Genomic DNA, 24,587 nt, shown 5'->3' on the forward strand with positions numbered 1-24,587 from the left:
ATATATATATATAATATATATATATATATATATTATATATATATATTACATATATCTGTAGAGACAGAGATAGAGACAGAGAATGTTGGCATATTCACCCCATCCCTTTCCCCCTTCCATCGCCCTTTTGAGTCCCTTCTCCCATTAATCCCCTTTAATGCCCTAGACAATTTCACTTCATTTATACATATATGGTTCATGTTACTATATAAAGTCTAGAAACCACAAATGAGAGAATATATTTGTCTGTGAATGGCTTCAGTTAATTATCATCCGGTTGATCCCATGTTCCTGAAAAATGACACAATTCCATTCTTTGTCACAAGACTGGATACTGTTAAATATAAACTGCATTAAGAAACTCCAGGTAGAAAGTCTTGGTCAATTGTTTCATAAACCAAGGACAGGGTCCACTGGGATTTCTCCTTGCTGCCTTAGGTTAGTGGGTGTGGGCAAACATGCACTCACAGCCTTCAGTCTCTCTCTTCCCATCTCACCTTACTTTTGAAATCCTTCTGTTAATGAAACCCTTTGTAAGGAAAAGGAAAATATGTGCTACAAAAAGACTTTTTACTGGGACAAAAGTAAAACGTGTGCCAAAAAGCATAATCATGGTATATCTTTAAAAAACTTTTTTTTTTACAAAAACAAATTATGTGTGTGTGTCACTCTGTGTTGCACATGTGTGTGCACGTGCAGAGGGCAACTACATGGAGTTGGCTCTGTCCTTCTATCCGTATGTGCTCTCCTGGAATCAAACTCAGGTTGCCAGGCTTGCATGGCAAGTGCTTTTACCTGATGAGACATCTTGCCAGAGTCATGACACATCTCCAGGTGGAAAGGCCCCTTGCTCTTCTCCGCTTACAGGTGGAAAAAAAAAATGAGACACAAACTAGTAGACATTAGCCTTAAGGCAAAAAGACAACACTGAAGCCAGAAATAGATCAATCTCCTGGCTTCTTAGATTTACACTCTATCCCTTCTGGGCTACAATGTTTTTCTGCAATAGGCAACATTCAAGAAAAAAGAAGGAAGGGAGGGAGGGAGGGAGGGAGGGAGGGAGGGAGGGAGGGAGGGAGGGAGGAAGGAAGTTAAAATCTTTGCTGTTTCTTGGGAAGCAAGTTTCATAACAAAAGATTCATTACAAGGTTTAATAAACCCAATGAATTTTATTTTTTGAGCTCTGGCCATAGCCATCACTGGTTCATCCTTCAGCGTGATCAACTTCACATGAGCAAGAGGTCTATTGATTCTCATGTAATACAAGAAAATATTACATTTGCTTAATTGTTACACAGCAAACACACCAGACAAGAAATCAAGGCTCTATTTAATGCTGCAGCAGCAGAGAATTACAGAGATCAATAGGGTAGTTTGTCAAAGATGCTCTCCTAGGAGACTTACCTATCACCATACGGACAAGAAGTCACACTGACTACAGTTATCGAAAAACAGGTAAGCAGAGTCAGCAGTACAGATTATCAGAAATCAAACAGGCCAGTGTGAAAAGGGGTACAACTGGACTGAAAAGCTGTATTTATGGTCTGGTAATTAAAAACTATTTTATCAACCTTGTATTGAGACCAAACCTTTACAGCATGTATTGACATGATCAGCAGCAGCAAACGAGCAGTATTTGACTTAAAATTTATGAGCTATAGTTATTTAACTTTGTCCTTACAGAAGAAATCAGTTCTAGTCTTCTTTGCAAAATGCTAATCTTCGTTTTTATTATTAATGAAGCTTAATGTAACACCATCTTCTTTGGGCAAGCCATTCATTTAACTAGTGTCAAGCTTATTTTTCTGGACTAAATATATTGGCATAAGTACTTCTTTGATTAAAGTGTTACTTAGAATTGTTTAGACAAGTGAACAATACATATATTAATACAGACCCCTATCTGTAGCACATTTAAAATGACTTCATTTGAGGGGCCCGTTTGTATGACTTCGTTATTCTGATGGTTTCACTCTGAAGTTCACTCTCTATTAACTTGCCAGAAATAACATCCAAATGTTGGTTAGATGAAACTGTGTAAAATGTTTTCCTACAAAAATGTGTAAACACTGCAGTACCAGCAACACATTAACATAAAACGCTATATAATGTATGTTTGTAATTATGAAGTGATCATAAATCTTAAACACCCATTGGTTTAGAAATTAAATAGTCCTACTTAGTTCTCCCTAAATTACTCCAAATTTCGGAAATTTACCATTCATCTGGGTATTTTGTGACTATCTCCAAGGATAAATTTTTTTAATGACTTTGCTTTCAACAACACAATTAGCTTAATAAAATTCTAATGCAAAAGTGGTATCAGGTTTTTAAAATTTCAGCTCACTCCCCATGGTCAGTAAATCTGTGGGTATGTGCCATCTCAGTTCACTGCTTTTATAAACAGCTGGCAAACTCATTCTTTCTGGGTCTTTCTAGACCTTAACATCCTTATAGGTTTGTAGCATGTTATTTTTTAACTTATTAATAATGGGTATTAATTTCATTCACCTTGTTGCACTTACATTGACAAGAGCTGTAACTACATTAAATACTATGGCATTGCATTCTTTTTGTTGTTGGTAGGGTCTCATGTTGCCTAGGCGATGCTGGAGATGCCCTGAAGATATGAGTGTATTTGAACTCTTAATCTTCTTGCCTCTACTTCCCCAGTGTAGGATCACAGGTGTACACTTGCATTTTATTCCTACCACTTAGTCCAGATAAATAGTATGAGAGCTTTAAAAACAAACAAAAACACTTCCAGGCAAAATCTTAACAGCTGAATGCTTCAGTTTTCAGTTGCAATCAGATTCTCATCTATTTTGAACTTGTCGATGATATCCTATCATCTCCACTAAGTATCCAACATCATTTCCTTTTCCCCCACATTATATTTCCCCCGTTTCCACCATGATTTCCCCTTTTTGTAGAGATAACTATGTTTTTTTTCTTCAGAGTTAATTTAAATCGTTAATAACCAGCTATAGAATCTATGTTCATGGACTCATTTTTTCTTTTATCTGTAGTTTAATTTAACCTAGTTCTAGGGAAACAGGAGTGAAGCCATATGTGTTGGTAGTTCCCATTAACTAAACAGTACACAATATATAATAATGTAAAGAGTTTCCCTCTAGGGTGTAGTGATTCATCTTAAAAAAAAAAAAAAAGGAAAAAAAAAACACTACACACCAAAGAAAGACAAAGGTGTTTGCCAGCATTTTATTTTAAAAGATCAAAAATAAATATTGCACATACACACACACACATACAAGGGAACAAATTCATTGATATTTGTATTTTCCAATGCATACTTTCAATACATGGCACCTTCATCTTCTTTATTTAGAAAATAGATTGTTATTGGTCCGTAACTGGTATGAACAGTCTCTGTGACTCTGGCAAATAACCAGGAGCCAAGTCCATATAATAAAGTTGGAATACCTAGAAAACAAATGAATATGTTACGTGAGAAGATCAGTGCTTATTAATCACGTACTAACATGTCATGTTACTGATCGAGTAAACAGTCTTCAGCAATGTTAACATAAAGCTATAGAAACAGAAATATATGACCAGATGCTCACTATGATTACTGAAGAGCTGGACTTTATCGCTGTGTGGAACACAGTGGCAATTATGTGAGCCTAGATTTTTAAAAACATAGATGAGACTGATGTAAACTTTAATGCAGAGCACTTGCTTAATTCATTATCGTCAATTAATTGTGAAGAAATTTTATAAGAATATCCATTAATTTGGTTGTAAATGTCCCTGATTATTTGCTTTAAGCTAAAATTACTAGGTTCACTTTGTTGTTCTTTAAGTTAGATAGGAACACTGATGGATAAAGAAAATTTTGTTCAAATTAGCAACTGGGTCAAATAACTGTCTTCAAAATCTAACTTCTAAGAAGATTTTAGTGTATCCAGTATAACAAAAAACACTCTCATTAGTAATTTCGTAATTGATTTGAAAACAATCTTGTTTCAGCTTATCTGCATGAACTCCACAAAGGCTCTCTCTCTCTCTTTGAAGACTGCCATTAATAAGGTTTTCCTGTTTTATTTGAGATTAACTGCTGCATGTTATATATCAAACTAAATGCATACCATCCAGAAATATGGATTCATATGCATATGATGCTAGTTGGATTCAAAAAGGACTTCCATAATTCTTAACTTTTAAGGCACTTATTTAAAATCAATGACTATTAACATATTTAAAAACACACTGCATATATGTGTGTGTGTATAAAACCACAGGCACACAGATCAAAAACAAATATTGTAGGCCCTGCACAAATATTAATTTTATTGCTTCCATGTGGGAAATGGGCAGAAAGAGGCAATTCAAAAAGATAACTGCTCATTTGGAAAATCTCTTTCTAGTTAATAGAGAAAACAACACATATTTAAGACTGATCGTACTGCTGATTTTCCTTCCTTTCCTCCAGGAATATCCTCACTGTGATATGCTCCCTTTGAATCTCTGTGTTTGAGTACTCTGTGATGCCAGAGCTAATGGAGGAGGCTTCAGCAGCTGGTAATGAGATGGTGGGGTGGGGCGCCTGATGCCTCCTGTTCAGGTACTTTTCTACTTTTAGGAGCATACCGGGTTGCAGCTTGTAATTTATTACCACAGAATCGCCTGGAACGCCTATGGAACTTTCTATACTACACTGCTGTCTTTGCCCTGGTCATGCCCCAAAGAATCTCAAATATCTCAAGGGACTGCCACAAAAATAAATCCTCAAAAACTACAATGATAAAGCTATTTGCAAATCATTCATCCAAAAAGAAAAAGAGAAAAAGAGAAAGCAGACCAAGTGGTATGTGGAGGGAAGGCAGACAGACAAGAGAAGAATGTGACAGGCAGGCGTATGTAAGAAAGGAGTGTGAGGTACAGGTGGAAATAATAGTGAAAAAGGAATTCCAATACGACACTACCACGCCAAAACCTGAAAATCATGGGATGAGGAATTTCAAAGGCCTAGAAGCAATTACTAGTTTTCTATATATACTGAGAGTAAGACAGACACAAGGTGCATTTTAAACCAACACTAAGGGCTGAGTATAAGGAATAGTAGTGACCCTTAGAGTTATTTTTCATGATATTTATCACAGCTTTCAGATAAATATTCTTTTAAAATTTATACTTTTGAAAACAAATCATATAAATAAATGCCCCCTAATAAAATAAAGAACTGATTAATGATTACTAGTTTAATAATAAGCGCACGAAGGAAACATTATCAGTCATGCTTACTGACAGGGGTCAGAGTTGATAAGGGAGTCAGAAATTCTCTGTTGGAATGAACGAGTTTTTTGGGTTTTTTTTTCCCACCCTAGAATGAAAGAATAATGCATTATTGAGAAAGATTTGTTGCCTCTGTATTTCACAGATTAAAAATATTTAGTTTGTATGCTTCGAAATCAAAATCTTTAAGATTCTATGAAAAGAAAAATTAAGACTACCAGAGACAGAGAATATCAAAATGAACTTGAGAAATAGTTCTTTGTATAATCATTCATTTTGAGTTAACTGAACAGTAGGTAAACTACTGTTGAATTAAGGACTTAAAACAATTGGAACTTTGTAGTAAGGCTTCTATTACCCATTTATTCCAACTGTAAGTTGCTTTTCTTAAATCTTAATTTATTTCCCAGCAGGATACTAAGATTGATAAACCATCAGTAAAATGTTAGTTCCATCAAAGGGAGGGTGGAGAAGAAAGGCTAAAAATGAGTAAACAGAAATCCTTATTATTTACAAAACAGAAAAGGAATTATTCTGTTTACTACTCATTTAGAAGGGAGGATGAGGAATAAAGTCCTTTGTATTCTTATTATCAACCAAGGACTTCATGATTCAGAGGGGCAAACTGGATCCTGTTACTTAATTCATATTTTCCTTCGTTTAGACAAAAAACAAAAACAAAAAACCCATAATAAACATTACTAAATTGGTAAAAAGCCCAGAAAAATATTTCAGAGAAAGTCAATTTGTATCAAAGCACACAGCAACACTTTCTCTCTTTGCTGTACTTAAAACTCTTCTTCCTATTTAAGTTGCAGTTTTTAGAATTTCTAGAAGCCCACAGACTATTAAATTGCTCTTCCACACTAAAAAACAAACAAAAACCACCCCTACATCTGTTGTTTTTTTAAAAGGGTTTTACTTTTCTATGTGGAAATGTGATTTTTTTTCTTTTGGTGTCTTAATGACCTACACCTAAAAGAGAGCCCTTAATCATGACAGGTATCTTAAAGGAAATGTTAATTTTAAATTGTGACATTTTAAATAAAGGATTCAGTCTATTCAGTTTACCTATCACTTGGCCTCACAGTTTTCCTGTCACTCTATATTTGCAAAAGAATGATTCCTACTGAGTCTGAAAATGCTAAAAATAAACTCATTTTCACAACTAGTTAGCACTCCAGTTTTTCCACATACTCTCAGCCTCAAGTTTCTAAATCATCACATATCAACTTCATACCAACCTCAGTTAGTGGGCATGCTCTGTATAATCCATCAGCCAAGTAATGAGACATTTTAAAAGGATTATATATATACTGTATAATCTCCTTCCTGGATTAAGCCTAGGGCAGTGCCAGTGGGGCAATAGTTCAAAATCCCTTAAGAGAGATATGAGTTAGAAGCAGAACTGGCCACGCCTTATTCAATTTAATGAACTATTATTGAATTATTTGTAACACTAGTACAGTTGCACAGAGTTTAGTGTCATTTTGGATTAAAAAAAATTGGGGTTATACTGATTCAGCTTCCTTGTGTAGCGTTTGAGTGACTGAAATCTATATCGAAGTTAATTTTTTTTAGTAGCTATTAATAGGTCCAAAACATCTCGAGGACTTGTGTTTTCCCCGTCGTCTATAAAATGCTATCACCTCTACGGTCCATGACCTGCTGATAAACCCAAAGAGCATAAACACCTAGCGGGAGGAGATAGTCAGAATTAGATCTTCAGGAACTACACTGGCAGCCTCTTTCAAATACCTTTCCAGTTCTAGCACCTGAGAAAATGATGACTGGAGAAAACCTACTGCTCTTAGCAAAACACACTTGCTGAGATTTCACAACAAGAAGACAAAGAAACTTGTCTTCCAAAGTCCGTCCAGTTTTTGTCCTCCAAAGGCTGCCAGCGATGAGCGCGGGAATGTCTCCTGCCAAGCAACTGGGAGAGCCACAGTCCAAGTGGGGGCGTTTCCTGACTCGCTGCTCGCTGCCCAAGGCAGGGTCCTCCTGCCTGGACAGTGGCAGGGCACGACCTCGGGGGGATGCAGGCAGCCCGCTGGGGCTGAGCGGCGGGCGGGCGTGTGGGCCAGGAGCCGCCCCGCCAAGGCCGGAGGAGTCCCTGGGTCAGGCGAGGGCGCCGCCACTCACCCAGGTTGATGACCTTGAGCGCCGTGAAGAAGCGGTCCTGCGGGGCCAGGTCCTGCCAAGGCGCCTTGGAGCAGTGGTACTTGATGAAGGGGAAGCAGCCGGTGCGCAGGACATGGTAGTTGGCGCCCGGCACGGGCCAGTTGAAGTGCGACAGGCCGAACTGGTCGTTGTGGACCGCGCTGTAGGGCACGCAGAAGGAGGTCCAGTGCGGCAGGCGCCGCTGCAGCAGGTGCCGCGTCAGCACCTCCGAGGCGCGGGGCTTCGGGCGGGAGGCGGCGCCCAAGGCCCAGGGCCTGCACAGCAGCAGCCGCAGCGCGGCCTCGTGGGCCCTCCGCAGGGCCTCCATGGCCGGGGCGAGCCAAAGAGCAGGCCCCGGGACCCCTGGGGGCGCGCCTCTGGGGGCGGGGCCGCCCGGAGTGCGTGCGCATGCGCGCTCCTCCTCACCCCCGCCGCCCCCCCCAGGCTTGGGCTGGGAACGCCCAGCGGGCGGCGCGCGCGGGGGCGGGGTGAGAGCGCCCTGGGTGGTCTGGGGTGTGGCGCGTGCGCAAAGCGGCCCGTGGCCTCTGGCGGACGGGAGGGCGGAGCGACTGCGCAAATCCGGAAAAAAAAAAATGTCACCTGTGGTCTCAGGTATCATTTGTAACCTGTGGAGCGGGGAGAGGAACGCGAATGTTAGACCACCCACCTGAGCGGCTGACTGGTGGAGGGAGGCGCTGGGCATCTCAGGGATGCTGAGGAGCGGGAGGTGGGCTCCGGGAAGTGAGCTGACACCAAGGCATGTTCTTGGCCTGGCCTTGACATCTGCTGACCTCGGACGGCACTTTTTTGCTGATGTCCTCACAGTCGCGTTCACTGCCCAGACTGAATCCTACCTTGATAGTGCAAGATTTAAAAGGGTCAGGTGTGGTAGCCCTTGCCTGTAATCCCAGCTCTGAAGAAAGAGGTTGAGGTGTGAGGATGGGGAGGCCAGGCTGGGCTACACAGAGGAGAGCCTGTCTCAAAACAAAGAAGCACACCCCCCCACCCACCAACACATACACACACACACACACACACACACACACACACACACACACACACACACACACACAGAGAGAGAGAGAGAGAGAGAGACCAAGCAAACCTGAAAAGAAGAAAGGAGTCTTCCTCATTCAGTGCCCTGAAGCTCAGAGACACCTCCCACCTGAGAACACGGTAAATACCAGAACAGGATATGGTAGTCACCCACCTGTATAATCCCCAATCACTCACTTTAAATCTATTATTGTAAGGAAAGCATTTCTCAAATTTTGTAACATATTGAGGTAATGCCTTATGTACCACTTGTTTTCTGAAGTGTTGTTACTCTTGTATGTCCTCAACTTACATGGAGAGAACACCTAAATAGGAAGAGGTTTCTGGAAAGCACCTTATGCAAATGAGGTAATTACGTGTTTAGGTACCCATATAGCAATTATTATTTGCTGAAAACTCAAGAAGGATGTAGAATTTGTTTTTTATAGTCTCCACTTTTGAGATAGTTAACATCGAGTTCATTCTACGAACAGGTCAAATATTTAGGAGGTCTTGTAGTTATGCAAATAGTTTGAACTTTATAAGATTCCCTATTAGATACCATTTTTTTTCAGAAAAAAAATTTAGTTGGAGGCATGATGTGTTTAGCTATAAAGAAGAATAACTAGGATTATTGAAGGAAGGTGGGGAGATGCTGCAGTACCATCATTTTCAAAGTTTTAAAAACAATAGAGTCCTTTTTCAGACAAAATCTGTCACAGAATTGCAACATGTAAAGGAAATTATAAATGCAATGTGTTTATTTTTAAACACTTATAAATTTATGTTTTTAATAGTAATATTGTAGGTAAACTGGCACCACAACAAAATCAAGGATGGTTTGTTGTCTTTGGGTTTTGTTTTGAGTGGGGAGGGGATTTATTAGAGGTAAATCAAGTAGATAAAATAATAAACATGGCACTTGCAGAACCAGATTCAAAAAGTGGGAAAGAATGGAGGGAGCCTGGACAGTGAAGACTTAGGTAAGAGCAGACCGAGAACTTTCGTAGTGAGGATGCCCGGCCAGGTCCACTGTCACTGCACTTTCAACTGTGGTTTTTTAAATTGTAAAACAGTGGCAATTATAGCTCCTATTCTTTCCTACATCTCCTGCTTTGGCTGTTTGCTATTCAGAAAAATCCTGATCTTCCCAGAGAAACAATTTTTTAAAAAGTGGACTTTTAATGTTTCACCTTAAGCATGAGCACATGCTTCTGTTTTATCTATCCATCCATCCATCCATCCATCTATCTATCTATCTATCTATTCAAATGGCAACAGGAAATTAATTATGAGAACTACACTAAACTAACCTAACATCAAATTAACATGTGGTCAGATAGCAATGTGTGAACTTTGGGCATTATAGACTTTTTGATGATATAAAAATTCAATTAGGGGCTGGAGAGATGGCTCAGAGGTTAAGAGCACCGACTGCTCTTCCAAAGGTCCTGAGTTCAATTCCCAGCAACCACATGGTGGCTCACAACCATCTGTAATGAGATCTGGCACCCTCTCCTGTATACATAAATAAATAAATAAATAAATAAATAAATAAATAAATAAATAAATAAATAAATCTTTAAAAAATTCAATTAAAAATGAAATTGAGTTAAACTGGTACTGAGATCCTGGGATATAGCATGTCTGAGAAACTCTAGGTTCTGTGGCATATGAGATTTAAAAAACAAAACAAAACCCACTGATATAGATAACCAGATATTACATAAGTTCACCATTTTTTGTCATTATGCAGGCTTTGAAAAGTGCTAGTGATCAGAAGGACTAATGTTGGACGATGCTGTGTTGGGTCAACCTCATCACAGGTAAAGATTTTCCCTAATGCAAGGCTGTTTGACTCTCCCTCTTTTTTCTAGTCTAATGTAAAACTTTCTTCTAATGAAAGTAGATAGATGGTGGGCCATTCTCCATTTTAGAATGTTCTACAGACCAGAAGAAATATGTCAACAAACATTGTGTTCACCCCACTAATATGCCAAAACTTGGGAGTCTTCTAATCATGCAACTTGTTTGTTACATATATGTATATAGAATAGTCTCCTAAATATTAAAATATTCTCCTAAAATTATTAAGGAAAAGGCAATCCAATAGAAAGAGAACTGAACATATCAGAAGTGAAGACATCCTGGTATGCAATAAATGTGTAAAATATACATAATAAAGCATCATTTGAGAAGTGGAAATTAAAGTCACAATACAGTAGCATCACATACCCTTTAGAATGGCCAAAGTTGAAAAGACTGAAAATTCTGAGGGTTGAAGATATAGAGAAAAATTTTCCAAAGTGGAGCAATTATATTTTTTTAAGACTTTTTTCTTTATATTTTATATATTTGGGTGTCTTACCTGCCTGCATGTCTGTGCACCATGTGCATGTCTTGTGCCAGTAGAAGCCAGGAGAGGGCATCAGGTCAGTTGGGACTGGAATTACTGCTGGTTGTGAACCACTATGTAAGTGCTAGGAATTGAACCCTGCTCCTCTAAAAGAGCAGCCAGTGCTCTTAGCCCTGAGCCATCTCTCCAGCAAAGTGGAATTCTTACCCCCTGACCCTGCTCCCGTGTGTGTGTGCGTGCGTGCGTGCGTGCGTGCGTGCGTGCGTGCGTGTGTGTGTGTGTGTGTGTGTGTGTGTGATAGTCTTGTTATATTTCCCAGGCTGACTTTGAACTTCCTATGCTCTCTCCTCAGCCTCATATACATGGCTTTGCCAGATATACTATAGATGAATATATTCATGCCTTATGATCTTGCACTACTCCTATGTCTATACCTATGTTGTTTTATTTGGGCTACCATAACAAAAATTTCATTCTCTGGGTAGTTTTAAACAACAGAAAGTTATTTCTAACTCGGGCTATCCAAGGTATTGACCAGTTCCACTCCCCTGAGAGTTGTCTTCCTGGCTTGCAGATGGCTGCCTTATCACTGTATCCTTATATGGTGGACCTACTTTTTCCGGTCTCTCTCAGGTTTCAGCTCCACTTTGATGAGCACCTCTTCTCAGGCCCTGTTTCCAGTTGGAGTCATCCTAGGGTTTTAGCTTCACCATATGAGCTTGGATGTATGTGGAGGGAAACACATTCAGTCTATGACAATACCTAACATCAATTGTGAATTATGCTCTCCAAAGCACATTTACTAGAATATTTACAGTGTCACTATTCATATTTGTAATACTTGATCTGTGAATTACACATATCAACTCTATGTCCATGGTTGTATATCTTATTAGTGTTTTCAGTTGTGTGGCGCATATTCAGCACCTCGTGCATGCTAAGCAACTGTTCTACTGAACTACGTTCCCCACCCTTATTGTTAGTGTTTATTAGGGATCCAGAGAAAAAAATATCGCTTTACACCTAATCTTGTGGATATGTTATTGTGGGGGGGGGCACACAATATTTATTTTCATCTTTTATTGTAGGGTCTTTTCGTTTGCTTGCTTTTTTGTTTGTACTTTGGGACAGGGTCTCAGTTGTCACCCAGGCTGACCTGAGACTTAGGAACTGAAGCAGTCCTGCCACCTCAACCTCTCAAGCAGCAGGAATTGTAGGTGTGCATCACCACACCCAGCTCTCATGTTGTTTTACAATCGTAGAGGGAGATCCTGATTTACTTCCCATTACCTGAAGAAGTTTTGCTTGCTGAACTTCATTGTCCACAGCCAACAAGGGGAGTGTAGTATAAGCTATTTAGAGAAAGTAAGATGACATTTATATAACTTATTACAGTATATTGTTATAATTCTTATATTTAATTTTTAATAACTCATTACCAACTTATTTATAAATTAATATTTTTGATCAATATGTATGTATAGGAAAAAGCAGGACATATAGGGTTCAGTATATCTGAGGTTTCAGATATTTTCTGGGGCATCTTGGGAAGTATCCTCTGTAGATAAGCAAACACCACTGTATTGTAATAATGTGATTTAAAACAGAGCAAGATTAGGATGTAGATTTTAATTCACTTACATTCTCAGAGGAAAAATTAAGGAAATCATACTACTACCATGCATATGTCAGCATGTTAGTAAAAGACGGAGGGTATACAAATGTGAGATTAAAATGTTTATATTTAAGATTTAATTTAGAATTTCCTGTTTGGGGCTTAATGACTTTTGGTTCAGGGAAGTAAGACTAAGGAGATGATTTTGTGCAATCTTACTCCATCATTGTTAGATGTAATCACAGGTACCAAAGTAGCTTCAGACCCAGGCTTCCTCACACCCATCTCTGCGTAATGGCTCAATGCCCTCTAAGCCAAGCTCAACACTAAAAACAGCCAAATAAATATTCATTATCCTCCTCTCATCAGTGGCAAGCAGTACTTACTGCTCCATCCTGTACTTACGTCATATTGTCAAGGACAACATATATGGGCTTTATGCAATATTATCTTCATGGAAGAAGTTGCTCGGAAAGGAAGAGAATGCTGTATTCTTTATTTTTAAATATTTATTAAGTTCATTGGTGTTTTGCCTGCATGTATGTCTATGTGTGGGTGTCAGAAGCCCTGGAATTGGAGTTACAGACAGGTGCTGGGAAGTGAACCCGCTTCCTTTGGAAGAGTAGCCAATGCTTTTAACCACTGAGCTATCCCTCCAGCCCCAGAATGCGGTATTCTTATCCAGATCTTGAGTCTTCTGAACTCATTGATGTTCTGACAGCTCCAAGGAATTGGCCATTTGCTGGGGCTGCTGTTGTAAAGCATGTCACTAAGAATTACTCTGGCAAAATATTTACTGTTAGTAGTGGATCTGATGACTTTGTCTCCAAACACCTTGTGTCTAAACACTCTCTCTTGGTTTCTCCCTTAACTGTGATATAAACTCTCAGTGCTGAGGATATATGTGTGATTTCTAAACCTTTGTGACTCCAGTACCTAGGGCAGCACTTGGCATGTTGTAAGAGCTATTCTTGAATAAGTGGAGATGGATGAAAGTGATTACAATTAGTATATTTAAGGGATGTTGGAGAAAGAGCGTATACTATGTAGTTTCAGTGGTTTTAGTCTAATTTAGTTAAAATGTTAATTTGGGCAGTTGGCAAAATTAAACTGCAAAATAGGTATGAAATGTATCCAAGATCATCTATCAAAATCAAGTAGAAAATCCCTGGCCTCTGGCTACCAGTGAGCTTTTCATTAAAGGCAGTTGACTCCCATTGTCTGATGTAAGTGTTGGCACTCTGAAATCTGGCAAGAAGATACGTTTATAACTTTGTAAACCAGATAACCATATATGCTGGTAGATAATGGAGTCCATCACATGGGCATGCTCCCAGGATTGCAAATCTTCATAATACATAGTCAGTGTTTGGAGTTGCCCTTGAAAAGATGGCCAAATAAATTCAAATTCATATTATGCATGGGTCAAAGTTATTGTCCTGCTATTAAAAGGAACCTTATTGACAGAAATATTTGTGAAAAGTCTGTGGCGTTTTTGTAACATGAATCATTTTCAGATCAAATCCCAAAGGTGTGTTGGCTCCATTGCGGGTCTTCAACTGACAGTGGCTTTTAACCCTTTATCTTTTATAACTGTCTCTGTGCCTCCCCAGCCCCACTGTCAAGTAGGTAATGATCTATAAACAAATACTGCCCTAAGGGAGCTCTCCATTTAAAGGGGCCCTGAATCATTTTATAATGGAAATATAGCAGAGTAGTCACTGATTTATGATTTGTCAGTAAAGGTTTTTGAAGTGAAATTCTGTGATATTTTCAGATGGAACAGGATTTTCATTTCTATCTCATCATACTACGTTTTCTCCATTTTTCCCCCCTTTGGAGAAAACTTTCAAAAAGTTGATCTGCATTTATGTTTTTCCTTGTATGAAACACCATTTTACCTGTATGTCCATGTTTTAGTTTAAGCTAGAGGGTAATAATAACTGCTGTGGGATGGTCTGTATGTCAAATTGCTCTGATTGGTCAATAAATAAAACACTGATTGGCCAGTGGCCAGGCAGGAAGTAGGTGGGACAAGGAGAGAGGAGAATTCTGGGAAGCGGAAGGCTGAGGCAGAGAGACACTGCCAGCTGCCGCCATGACCAGCAGCATGTGAAGACTCCGGTAAGCCACCAGCCACGTGGCAAGGCATAGATTTATGGAAATGGATTAATTAAAGCTATAAGAACAGTTAGCAAGAAGCCTGCCACGGCCATACAGTTTATAAGTATTATAAGCGTCTGAGTGATTATTTTATACGTGGATTGTGGGAATGCGGGGTTTGGTAGAACCTGGAGAGAAGCCCTCCAGCAACAAATAACAATGTCATAATATCCACCAATCACTGAGCATTTATTATATCTTGGTTGGTTTGTATCTATTGTCTCATATAAAGAGTTCTCAGCAGTGTATCATTTCCTCATTGCCACACTGGGGAAATAATTTCAGGGATTAGGAGGGTAGTGTCATGTGCAGCCAAGACAAGCTGGAATCTGAACCTACATAAGCAGAACTATAACAAACTCATGGTTTGTCAACAGTTTAAAAGTGTCAGTGGGTAACATGCTGCAGGCCGCAGGAATATATCAAAAGAACTCAGCTGGTTATGGCAAAGTCACTACCTGGAGGAATCAGGGAATTCCTCCAGAGGAAGCCAAATCCCAAGGAGTTTTTGGTGTTACTTGGCTTGTTATATATCAGCTGTATTCTGTTATGAAAATCATGTGTGCCTTCATAGTTTTCCCAGTTGACTTTTCCCTAAGAAGGGCTAACAGTGTGGACTGATCACTCTCTGGACATACACATTCCAGGTATTTGGAAAGCCTCAGGAAAGGCTTTCTCTGGAATCAGATTATCTCCCTTAGCCACTTTCAAGGACTACAGGAACCACCACCCAGTGGGGCGCCCAACTTTGAGGATAACAATGATAACAGCCCACATGCAAATCTCCTGACTTAAGGTAAATTCCACAAGGAGACACCGCCTAGGAGAGGTGGACGTTAAGTAATCACTTTACACAATTTAGCTCAGACACTCCCTTTGTATACTGGGACTTCCAGGGCACTGGACAGAGAAGAGAAAAGAGAATGGAAGAACTAGATGGGTAAGAACTTGAGAGGAACAAGCTGAGATGGGGAAAAACTAGATTGAAGGGTTATAAGAGAGGACTAGAGGAATGAGATGGAAGATGAGGAAGAGCCAGATGGGGAAGAACAAGATGAGGAAGACCCAGATGAGAGAGAAGGAGATGGGAGAGGAGCTGATAGGGGAAAGAACTAGATAGATGAGAACCTAGAAGGGACAGAACTAGATGTAGGAATTAACATAGAACCTAGAGGGGACAGTAGATAAATATAGAGAGAAATCAGGCAAGAAAGGAGCTAGACATGAGAGCAGAATAGAAGCTGTGTAGAGAGAGAACTATCACAGAATAATAATAAAGTGTATGAACTAAGGAGTTTCGTGTACATAGATTCATTTCTTTTCATCAAAGATTAATTATCAGCTGGTTGTAGATTCTTCCCAGACCCTGGGAGGGGACTATCGAGGGGCTGGACCCCCATAGTCTCCGATAGTAACACGGTCTTGTTGTTTGTTTTTGCTCTTTTTTGGGGGCCCGCCATTCAGCTCCCAAATAAATCACACAGAGGTGTAGTAGAATATTATTTTAAGCTGTGTTACTTGTTTTTATGTTGCATTTGTTGAACTCTGTGAAGCTGTGTTACTGTGCCTGTGTAAAACACCTGATGGTTCAATAAAGAACTGGCCAATAGCAAGGCAGGAGAAAGGATAGGCGGGGCTGGCAGGCAGAGAGGGGCTATTGTAGATATAATTCTAAACGGTCTTATTAACTAAGAAACACAGAGCCCTGGTGATGTCAGTAGCAGTCCAGTCATCCTTGTTCCACATCTAGTATCCTCCTATGAGTGAGTACATACCATGTTTGTCTTTCTGAGTCTGGGTTACCTCACTCAGGATGATTTTTTCTAGATCCATCCATTTGCCTGCAAACCTCATGATGTCATTGTTTTTCTCTGCTGAGTAGTATTCCATTGTGTATATGTACCACATTTTATTTATCCATTCTTCAGTTGAAGGGTATCTAGGTTGTTTCCAGGTTTTGGCTATTACAAACAATGCTGATATGAACATAGCTGAGCAAGTGCTCTTGTGGTATGATTGAGCAATCCTTGGGTATATGGAGGCTACCTGGAAAACAGGACCCCAAGAAAGACACAGGGATCACCCAATGCCGGAGAAATGGATGAGATCTACATGAACAGCCTGGACATGAGGGTGGGTAATGAAGGGCGAGGGTCGAGGGAAAGAAAGCTTGGGGAAGCAGGAGATCCCAGCTGGATCAAGAACAGAGAGGGAGAACAAGGAATAGGAGACCATGGTAAATGAAGACCACATGAGAATAGGAAGAAGCAAAGTGCTAGAGAGGCCCACAGAAATCCACAAAGATACCCCCACAGTAGATTGCTGGCAATGGTCGAGAGACAGCCCGAACTGACCTACTCTGGTGATGGGATGGCCAAACACCCTAATTGTTGTGCTAGAAACCCCATCCAACAACTGAGGCAACTGGATGCAGAGATCCATGGCTAGGCCCCGGGTGGAGCTCCGGGAGTCTAATTAGCAAGAAAGAGGAGGGTTTATATGAGCGAGAATTGTTGAAACCAAGGTTGGATAAAGCACAGGGACAAATAGCCAAACGAATGGAAACACATGAACTATGAACCAAAGGCTGAGGGGCCCCCAACTGGATCAGGCCCTCTGAGTGGGTGAGACAGTTGATTGGCTTGATCTGTTTGGGAGGCATCCAGGCAGTGGGACCGGGTCCTGTGCTCATTGCATGAGTTGGCTGTTTGAAACCTGGGGCTTATGCAGGGTCACTTGGCTCAGCCTGGGAGGAGGGGACTGCACCTGCCTGGACTGAGTCTAGCAGGTTGATCTCAGTCCTCGGGGGAGGCTTTGCCCTGGAGGAGGTGGGAATGAGGGGTGTGCTGGGGGGAAGGGGAGAGGGGCGGGAGGGTGGAGAACAAGGGAATCCGTGGCTGATATGTAGAACTGAATTGTATTGTAAAATAAAAAAACAAAACAAAACACAGAGCCAAATAAAGAGTTAAAGCCCAGAGATCGAGCAGTAGCCAAGAGCTAAGACCATCTTATCTTACCAACCCCTGCTGTCCTTCCCCTCAGAGAGAGACCACCTTCCTGTGCCCTGTCTTTTTATTGCCTTTCTATTCTACCTTCTCATTGGCTGTAAACCCAACCATATGACTTCCTCGTCACTGCCTGTCTATACAGACCTCCAGGTCTCTATGGTTCGTACTGAGATTAAAGGTTCACCGCTTGGCTGTGTCCTTGAACACACAGAGATTCTGCCTGACATGTGATCGGATTAAGGGCATGTGTTACCACTACCAGACTTCTGCTAAATGGCTTGCTCTTAGCTCTGATCTCCAGGCAATTTTATTAACATTCAAATAAAATCACATTTCAGCTCAAAAAAATATCACCATAGGATATAGAGGGAGAAAACTGGGAGGAGGGATCTAAGATCTAGGAGGAGCCAGAGAAGGAGAAGGACATCAGGGGCCAGCCACCCAGCTACACAACCAGCAACAGAACTAAGAGAACTAGAAAAGCCCAGAGGCAAAAGGTAGACGGGATAAGTTAAGGAGAGCTGGCAAGAAACTAAACCTAGCTAAGGCCAGGCATTCATAAGTAAGAATAAGCCTCTGTGTGTGATTTATTTGGGAGCTGAGTGGTGGGCCCCCACAGAAGAGTAAAATATCAATAACAACACAGAGGCTTTTTCTTAATTATAAATACCCGGCCCTAGCTTGGCTTAGTTTCTAGCCAGCTTTTCTTAATTTATCCTGTCTACCTTTTACCTCCGGGCTCTTCCTGTTCTCTTACTTCTGTAAATCTTACTCTTACTCCGTGGCTTGCTGTGTAGCTGGCCCCTGGGTCCACCTCCTTCCCTGGCTCCTCCTTTTTTCACTTCTCCATCTCTTTTCTTCCTCTTTATATTCTCTCTGCCTTCCAGCCCTGCCTATCTTTTCTCCTGCCTTGCTATTAGCCGTTCAGTTTTTTATTAGACCAGTTAGATATTTTAGACTGGCACAGTAACACAGCTTCACAGATTTAAACAAATGCAACATAAACAAAAGTAACACACCTTAAAATAATATTCTACATCATTTCCTCCTTTTTGTCTAATTAAAAAGAGGTTTTAACTTAAACATAGTAAGACTATATATAATAACAATTATCAAGTAAGGATTACATTCACAATATTCTGCTCATATGTAGTTAGCATATTCAGAGATAATAATATATTATCTATCCTATCTTAGTGAATTCAAAGTTTTACACCTAACTTACTTTCTATCATAACTACAAAAAATCTGCAAGTATAACTATCTAGTCTTCAACTCCATCAAAGGCCCAGAAGGATGTAATATTACCTAACAACAGAGACATTTGGCTGCCTGGACAGTCACCCAAAGTTCCTCTGCAATGTTGGGGAATCCATCTTCAGCCTACAGGCCCAAAGTATCTGGCAGACTTTTCTATGAAGCAGGAATTTTGGACTGTCCTGCCTCGTTTTGGCAAAGTTTGTCAGTCACTTTCCTCTATGTCCTGCAGAACATCTGGCAGACTCTTCTGTGACGAAGGAATTTTGAAGGACTGTCCTGCCTTGTTTTGGAAAAATTAAACACTCTTTTTCTTGTGTGTCCTGTATGTCCAGTCTGCACAGCACATTGTCAGCAGTCAAAGGCAAAAGCAGTTTCTTTGCTCAGTGGCTAGCTTTGCCACAAGGAAAGCAAACTCCATAAGCAGTTTCTTCAGTGCCCATCATCTCTGAAGTAAATTGGTGCTGCCAGGAGCAGATGTGTCTCATTGTCATGAAAAGTCCTAAGTTAACAAAAAAATTTTAAATGCCATATTCTGTATGTCTATGAAAGGTTTAAAGACAATCTATCTATCTAAAATATATCTATATGATCTGGAAAGCATACCTAACATCTACAATTTTGATTATTGTAAATGACTAATCACTAACCTATGTTTCCTGATTATCCTATATAGTTTATAACAGCTTCCAAAAACTAGAATTTTACCTTACATTTTTAAATAAACTGTATAAGTACAGGATAAACAAGTATAAGTAATATTAAACAAGAATAGAAATATATATACAATATATTATAACAAAAGTAACTTTAAATTTTTATCAATATACAAAAATCCTTTAAACAAGAGTAGAAACATATATACAATTAACAAAAATAACTTTAAATTTGTATCAATATACTACATTCTCCTAAATGATAATAGACATCCGTAAACCACCAAAAACCAACAGCCACCCCCACCCCCCAATTCTTGGGAACGTGGGCATAGTTTTCTCCATACTTCTTCCTGCTGTCTGTGGACAAAGTATCTTTAGGGTCCCAGAGAGAAAATTTTGAAATAATGACCAAATCCTGTGAAGACCAGCAGTAACCTTTGCTGATAGACATCACCTGTCAAGATTCAGGAGGTCTGGCCTGATCAAACCTGATCCATATTAACCCTGAAGGAATCCACAGCCTCTCATCTCCTGTGGGAACAAAACTCCAAAGCATTTTTGATTTCCATTTGATAAATATATTTTTTGACTTTTTAAAAGTTAAGGCATTCCTAAAGTATATAGGCTGATTTATTTCAACAATCCCTCTTCCAATTCCAGGTCTCTTTGCAGCTCTCCTTTGCTTTTCAACAATCAAAAAAATTGAAAGTCAACACAATAACATACAGGATCCAGACAACCTGTGTATTTCCCATCTTACGTGGTTTTTTTCTTTAACTCTCTCTTTAAAGACTTTATTTTATAAACTATTCGTTTTTTTCTATGACTATACCCTTGTCCTTTTCTTAAGCCTATACACATTGTTAAACACACTGTAACCTGCTTAGAGGTTTTTCCGTTTGGACCTCTTTTATTGCATATCTTCAGTCTTTTTTTGACTATACAAGCAAACCTTATACTGCTAACCTACACCTGGATTCTCGAGTGCGGCTCTCAGCTGCCTCTGCCCACTTCTCAAGTCATGAAAACCAAGCATGAAACTCACAACTGGAGTGGAAGTTTGTCTGACCCGGAATTGCATTCAGTCTTCCTAGAGCTCTAGAATGCCAATGCTTGCACTGTGGCAGGTGTTTTTACTTAGTTTTTTGTTCCTATTTAACGTACTAGCCACTCAAGGACTCAGTGACTAGCAGAAAGTGTCCTACTGAAACTCTTAAAGGAGCCGTGTACTCTTTTTGTTGTTCAGCTTTCTCAGGCTCTAGATGTATATTCAAACCCCAAGTTGATATGCCAGAATGTTGTTGTTTTGCTCTTTTGGGGGGCCCGCCACCCAGCTCTCAAGTAAATCACAAATGCAGGCTTATTCTTAATTATGCATGCCCATTCTTAGCTTGGCTTATTTCTACCCAGCTTTACTTAACTTTAAATTATCACATCTGTTTAGCTGGGTGGCTGGGTGGCTGGCTTCTGAAGTCCTCCTCCTTCTCTGGCTCCTTTCTTTTCAATTCTGTATCTCTTTCCTCCTTTTTCTCCCAGATTTCTCCTTTCTATATATTCTCTCTTCCTGCCAGCCCTGCCTGTCTCTCTCTCTCCTGCCTTGCTCTTGGCTGTTCAGTTCTATATTAGACCAGTCAGGTGTTTTAGACAGGCACAGTAACACAGCTTCACAGAGTTAAACAAATGCAACATAAACAAAAGTAACACACCTTAAAATAATATTCTATAACACAGTCTAGCATCTCTGACATGCTGCATGCTTATAGCTTTCTGGACTCAAAGTATAGCCCATTTAGTCCATCTGGCCCAAAGAGAATTTGTGGTAAAAGGATATATGATAATTTCGAAACCAAAAGAATGAATATTTTTTCAAAATTAGATTAACTGCAAATTTTCCTGCATTTAATTGTGAATATGCATATTGAAAAGAACATTTTAGAATATTTAAAGTGAGGGTCATGAGTTAAGGAGTTTGGCTACACAGACTAGGCTCACAAATCCAAGTCTGTCGTCAAGTCCTAAGTATGGATTTTATAGGAGACGCCTGAGCTTCTACTGGTTTTTGGTTTTTTAACTTTCTGGAAAACTTAAGAGTTTTATTTAAAATCAAAATTTAGTTTGTCAAAGTTGCATTTTCATGGAGAGAGCATCTGGTCATCGTTTAGATGGGTGTGAGTAATACTGCTGCTATGGATAATGTGCACATTAATCCAAGCCAGTATCTCAGTGAACCACAACTTGTGGTTTAGCTCTTTTCTTTGATTCCTTATTGCCGTTTCTAATAAAGCAAGATGTTAAAGCTAACTGCATGCTCTATTAATTATATGAAGGTGAACTTGAATCATCTTTGTTACTGAAGATGATTAATAATTACTAGTTCTGCACATGTTTCTAGTGCATTTCAGTAAATAAACAGGGTACATTGTTGGGTAGTAATTGATTAATTAGCACATTCATCCTACACAGCTCAGTGGTCCAAGGATGCTGAGTTTGAGATATTGTTCATAATTATTACAGGAAACAAATCTGTTCCATTTCTCAGTTTATTCTTCTGCACACTACTTTTTGTTCTAAATCGAATGCTTAATGGTTCAAAACCTTATAGGTTTATTCAGATAAATCAACTCATGAAAAATTGCAAGTCATAATCTCAGAATCTTGTTTTTGTGTGAACTAGGGTGAAAACTTTTACAAGGCTAATTTTAACACTTCATCTTGCTGTTAAACTGGATCAAATACTGTAAATATAGGGCACTTCCCTGCCATGAGGAAATGCTCCTTGAGCACCTATGCACAACAGGGGTACTGGAATCTCATTTGCTTCCCAACTACATCAAATAAGCTGAAGGTTGCAAGTGTCATCAAGTTGGCACGTGGCAGAACCAGTTATATACACTGTGGAATCTTCAGGAAAGTGTAACCTTGTATATTAGTCGCCATTGTAACTCTGTGGTCATTTAGGGTTTTTTTTCTTCTAATTTACTGAGCCAGCATGTATCTGATAGATAGTGTAGTTGAGAGAGCTTTGGGCAGGGTCTCAGGGGTCTCAGGTTTCTATCCCTGTATTCTCTCTCTGTGTCCTAGGGTTGAACCCTGAATTTTATACTTACTATGCAAGGACTCTACCATTGAAGTATAACCCCAGCTATATATGCTTTTTTAAGGAAACGATGAGCCCATCATTTCCCCCGTTTAAGCATGAATCATTTATCCATAAAATTAAGGTACAGTGAAAAGCCCAGGCTTCAGATACAAATAAGCCCAGCTTTGCATCTAGACATCATATTTCTAGTTTTATTCTTTAGTGCAAATATGTAAACTTTTCAAATTTGTGGTTTCGTACCTTGAGTTTTATTGGAAGACTCAACTAAAATACTTTGAAACCATATAAATATTAGGCATTTCTCATATCACTAATAATCTTTTTAGCTAGTTAACATTGACATGCTGCATTAAATGCCTGTGCACTGGAATAACAGCAAGAGTTTTAAAAACACCCTTTGTACTGTTACTCAAACCTTATTGAGTAAGAATTTCTAATATGACTTCATAATTAATATTTTTGAAAATTATGTATCTGTGTATATGCACACACATATGAGAGCAGGTGTCTGAGGAAGCCAGAAGAGGTCATTATATCCCCTGGAACTGGAGTTAGAGGCCATTGTAGACTGTCCAGTGTGGGTGCTGGGAACTGAACTCAGGTTCTCTGCAAGAGTAGTATGCATCTTATCCTCTCAGTCATTTCTTTAGCTCTGATTTCATAATTTATTCCTAAAGGAAAAAGTCTAAAAACAGTATGTCAGGTATTTAAAACATTTTATACATGAAGAATAAATCATTATATAGAAACAATACATATTAGACGAAAGTACAAATGTGATATATATTAATTAGATATCCTACTGTTGATAAGTAATGTTCTAGAAGATGTATATGTTTGTACATGTCTGTATATATACATGTCTTCAAGCTTACATGTTGTTGGGTGAGATAGACAATAAAAAAAACAAGCCTATTTTGTAATATATAATATGACATGTGCTTATCAGGTACCCTATAGAAAAATAAAGCATGGGAAAGAAACAGAGTAGTATAGGTACTACATTAGGGAGGTGGCCAAGTGAGGTCTACCTGGTCTGATGAAAGTTGAATGGAGATTTGAATGCTGCAAGGAGTGTGTTAGGCAGTGGAATGCAGTGTACAGGCCCTAGGTCCTGAGAGTAGACACACTCTAGAATGTTGACAGTAGTTAAAATTATGAATAATAGTTGGTATTTAAACGTTTTCTTCTCTATGATTTCCTATTTTTGGTTTTTTATTTTTGAAGAAGCTCTGTGACCCTCTGTGTTTTTTCTTTTAAAATTAATATACAAAGGCTTTTGTAAGTAGAAAAAATTTAAAACTCTGTGAAGTAATCTTCTGAAAAGTGTTCCTAAGTAGATTTAAAAGCTGATACTATCTCTGTTTTTGTCATCCTGGTTTTGATGCCAAGACTCTCTGAACTGATCATTATACATTTACAATGGCAATTTCTGCCTTGCAGTGAAGTTGAGAAAGTGTTTTAGAGCCAGGCATGGCAGTACATGTCTTTAATTCCAGCACTCCAGAGGTAGAGGGAAGTATATCTCTGTGGGTTCAAAGCCAGCCTAGTCTACAAAGCAAGTTCCAGGCCAGCAAGAGCTACACAGTGAGACATTGTCTCAAAAGAAGGAAAGTGTTTTAGGTATAATTTTTGTCCTGACAATCAGTGTGCTCCTCATAGACTGATAGAGAACTGTCTTCCTCCCAGTTCCTTTCTGAGGCTTTGGTCCATAGATGTCAGAACAATTTCTTGTGCCTGCTGGCAGCAGATGTGGCCCAGGATATACAGGGACATGTTAGGATTCTATTAGAAGATGGGAATAGAGGTGCCAGGCAGAACTAGTTTTGCCACCAATGTTACACATCTTGTAAATGGAGTCTTTTAGGGACTAGGTCAGCTCAGCTACATAGCAAAGTAGAATGTTACCAAATACATCATCTCCTTTTTGATACTGATCAGAGCTAGCACTTCAGCTCTTCATTCTGTCCCT

General features: G+C 39.5%; 1 protein-coding gene and 1 long non-coding RNA gene across 3 annotated transcripts in view; one reads left to right on the forward strand and one right to left on the reverse strand.

The window, feature by feature from the left end:
• Positions 1-3,208: 3,208 nt before the first annotated feature.
• On the reverse strand, positions 3,209-7,829 carry C7H15orf61 (chromosome 7 C15orf61 homolog). Of its 2 annotated transcripts, XR_013052785.1 has the most exons (3): positions 7,405-7,829; positions 6,504-6,638; positions 3,209-3,444 (listed from the first exon to the last, which is right to left on the reverse strand). XR_013052785.1 is itself a non-coding variant. In XM_006971443.4 (2 exons), exons 1-2 carry the CDS (start codon positions 7,748-7,750, stop codon positions 3,317-3,319), a joined length of 474 nt encoding a protein of 157 aa, XP_006971505.1. In that variant the 5' UTR covers positions 7,751-7,819; the 3' UTR covers positions 3,209-3,316. The 2 variants fall into 2 exon arrangements, 1 of the variants encoding a protein (XP_006971505.1); XM_006971443.4 differs by lacking the exon at positions 6,504-6,638 and having other exon boundaries at positions 7,405-7,819.
• Positions 7,830-8,760: 931 nt separating this feature from the next.
• Positions 8,761-24,587, forward strand: part of LOC143274267 (uncharacterized) — a 79,652-nt gene continuing 63,825 nt past the window's right edge. Inside the window, exons 1-2 of the long non-coding RNA XR_013052786.1 lie at positions 8,761-8,826; positions 10,214-10,283. This is a non-coding gene — a long non-coding RNA (uncharacterized LOC143274267). The remainder of the gene's footprint in view (positions 8,827-10,213; positions 10,284-24,587) is intronic.

This window comes from Peromyscus maniculatus, chromosome 7, assembly GCF_049852395.1.
Source record: "Peromyscus maniculatus bairdii isolate BWxNUB_F1_BW_parent chromosome 7, HU_Pman_BW_mat_3.1, whole genome shotgun sequence".
NCBI lineage: Eukaryota > Metazoa > Chordata > Mammalia > Rodentia > Cricetidae > Peromyscus > Peromyscus maniculatus.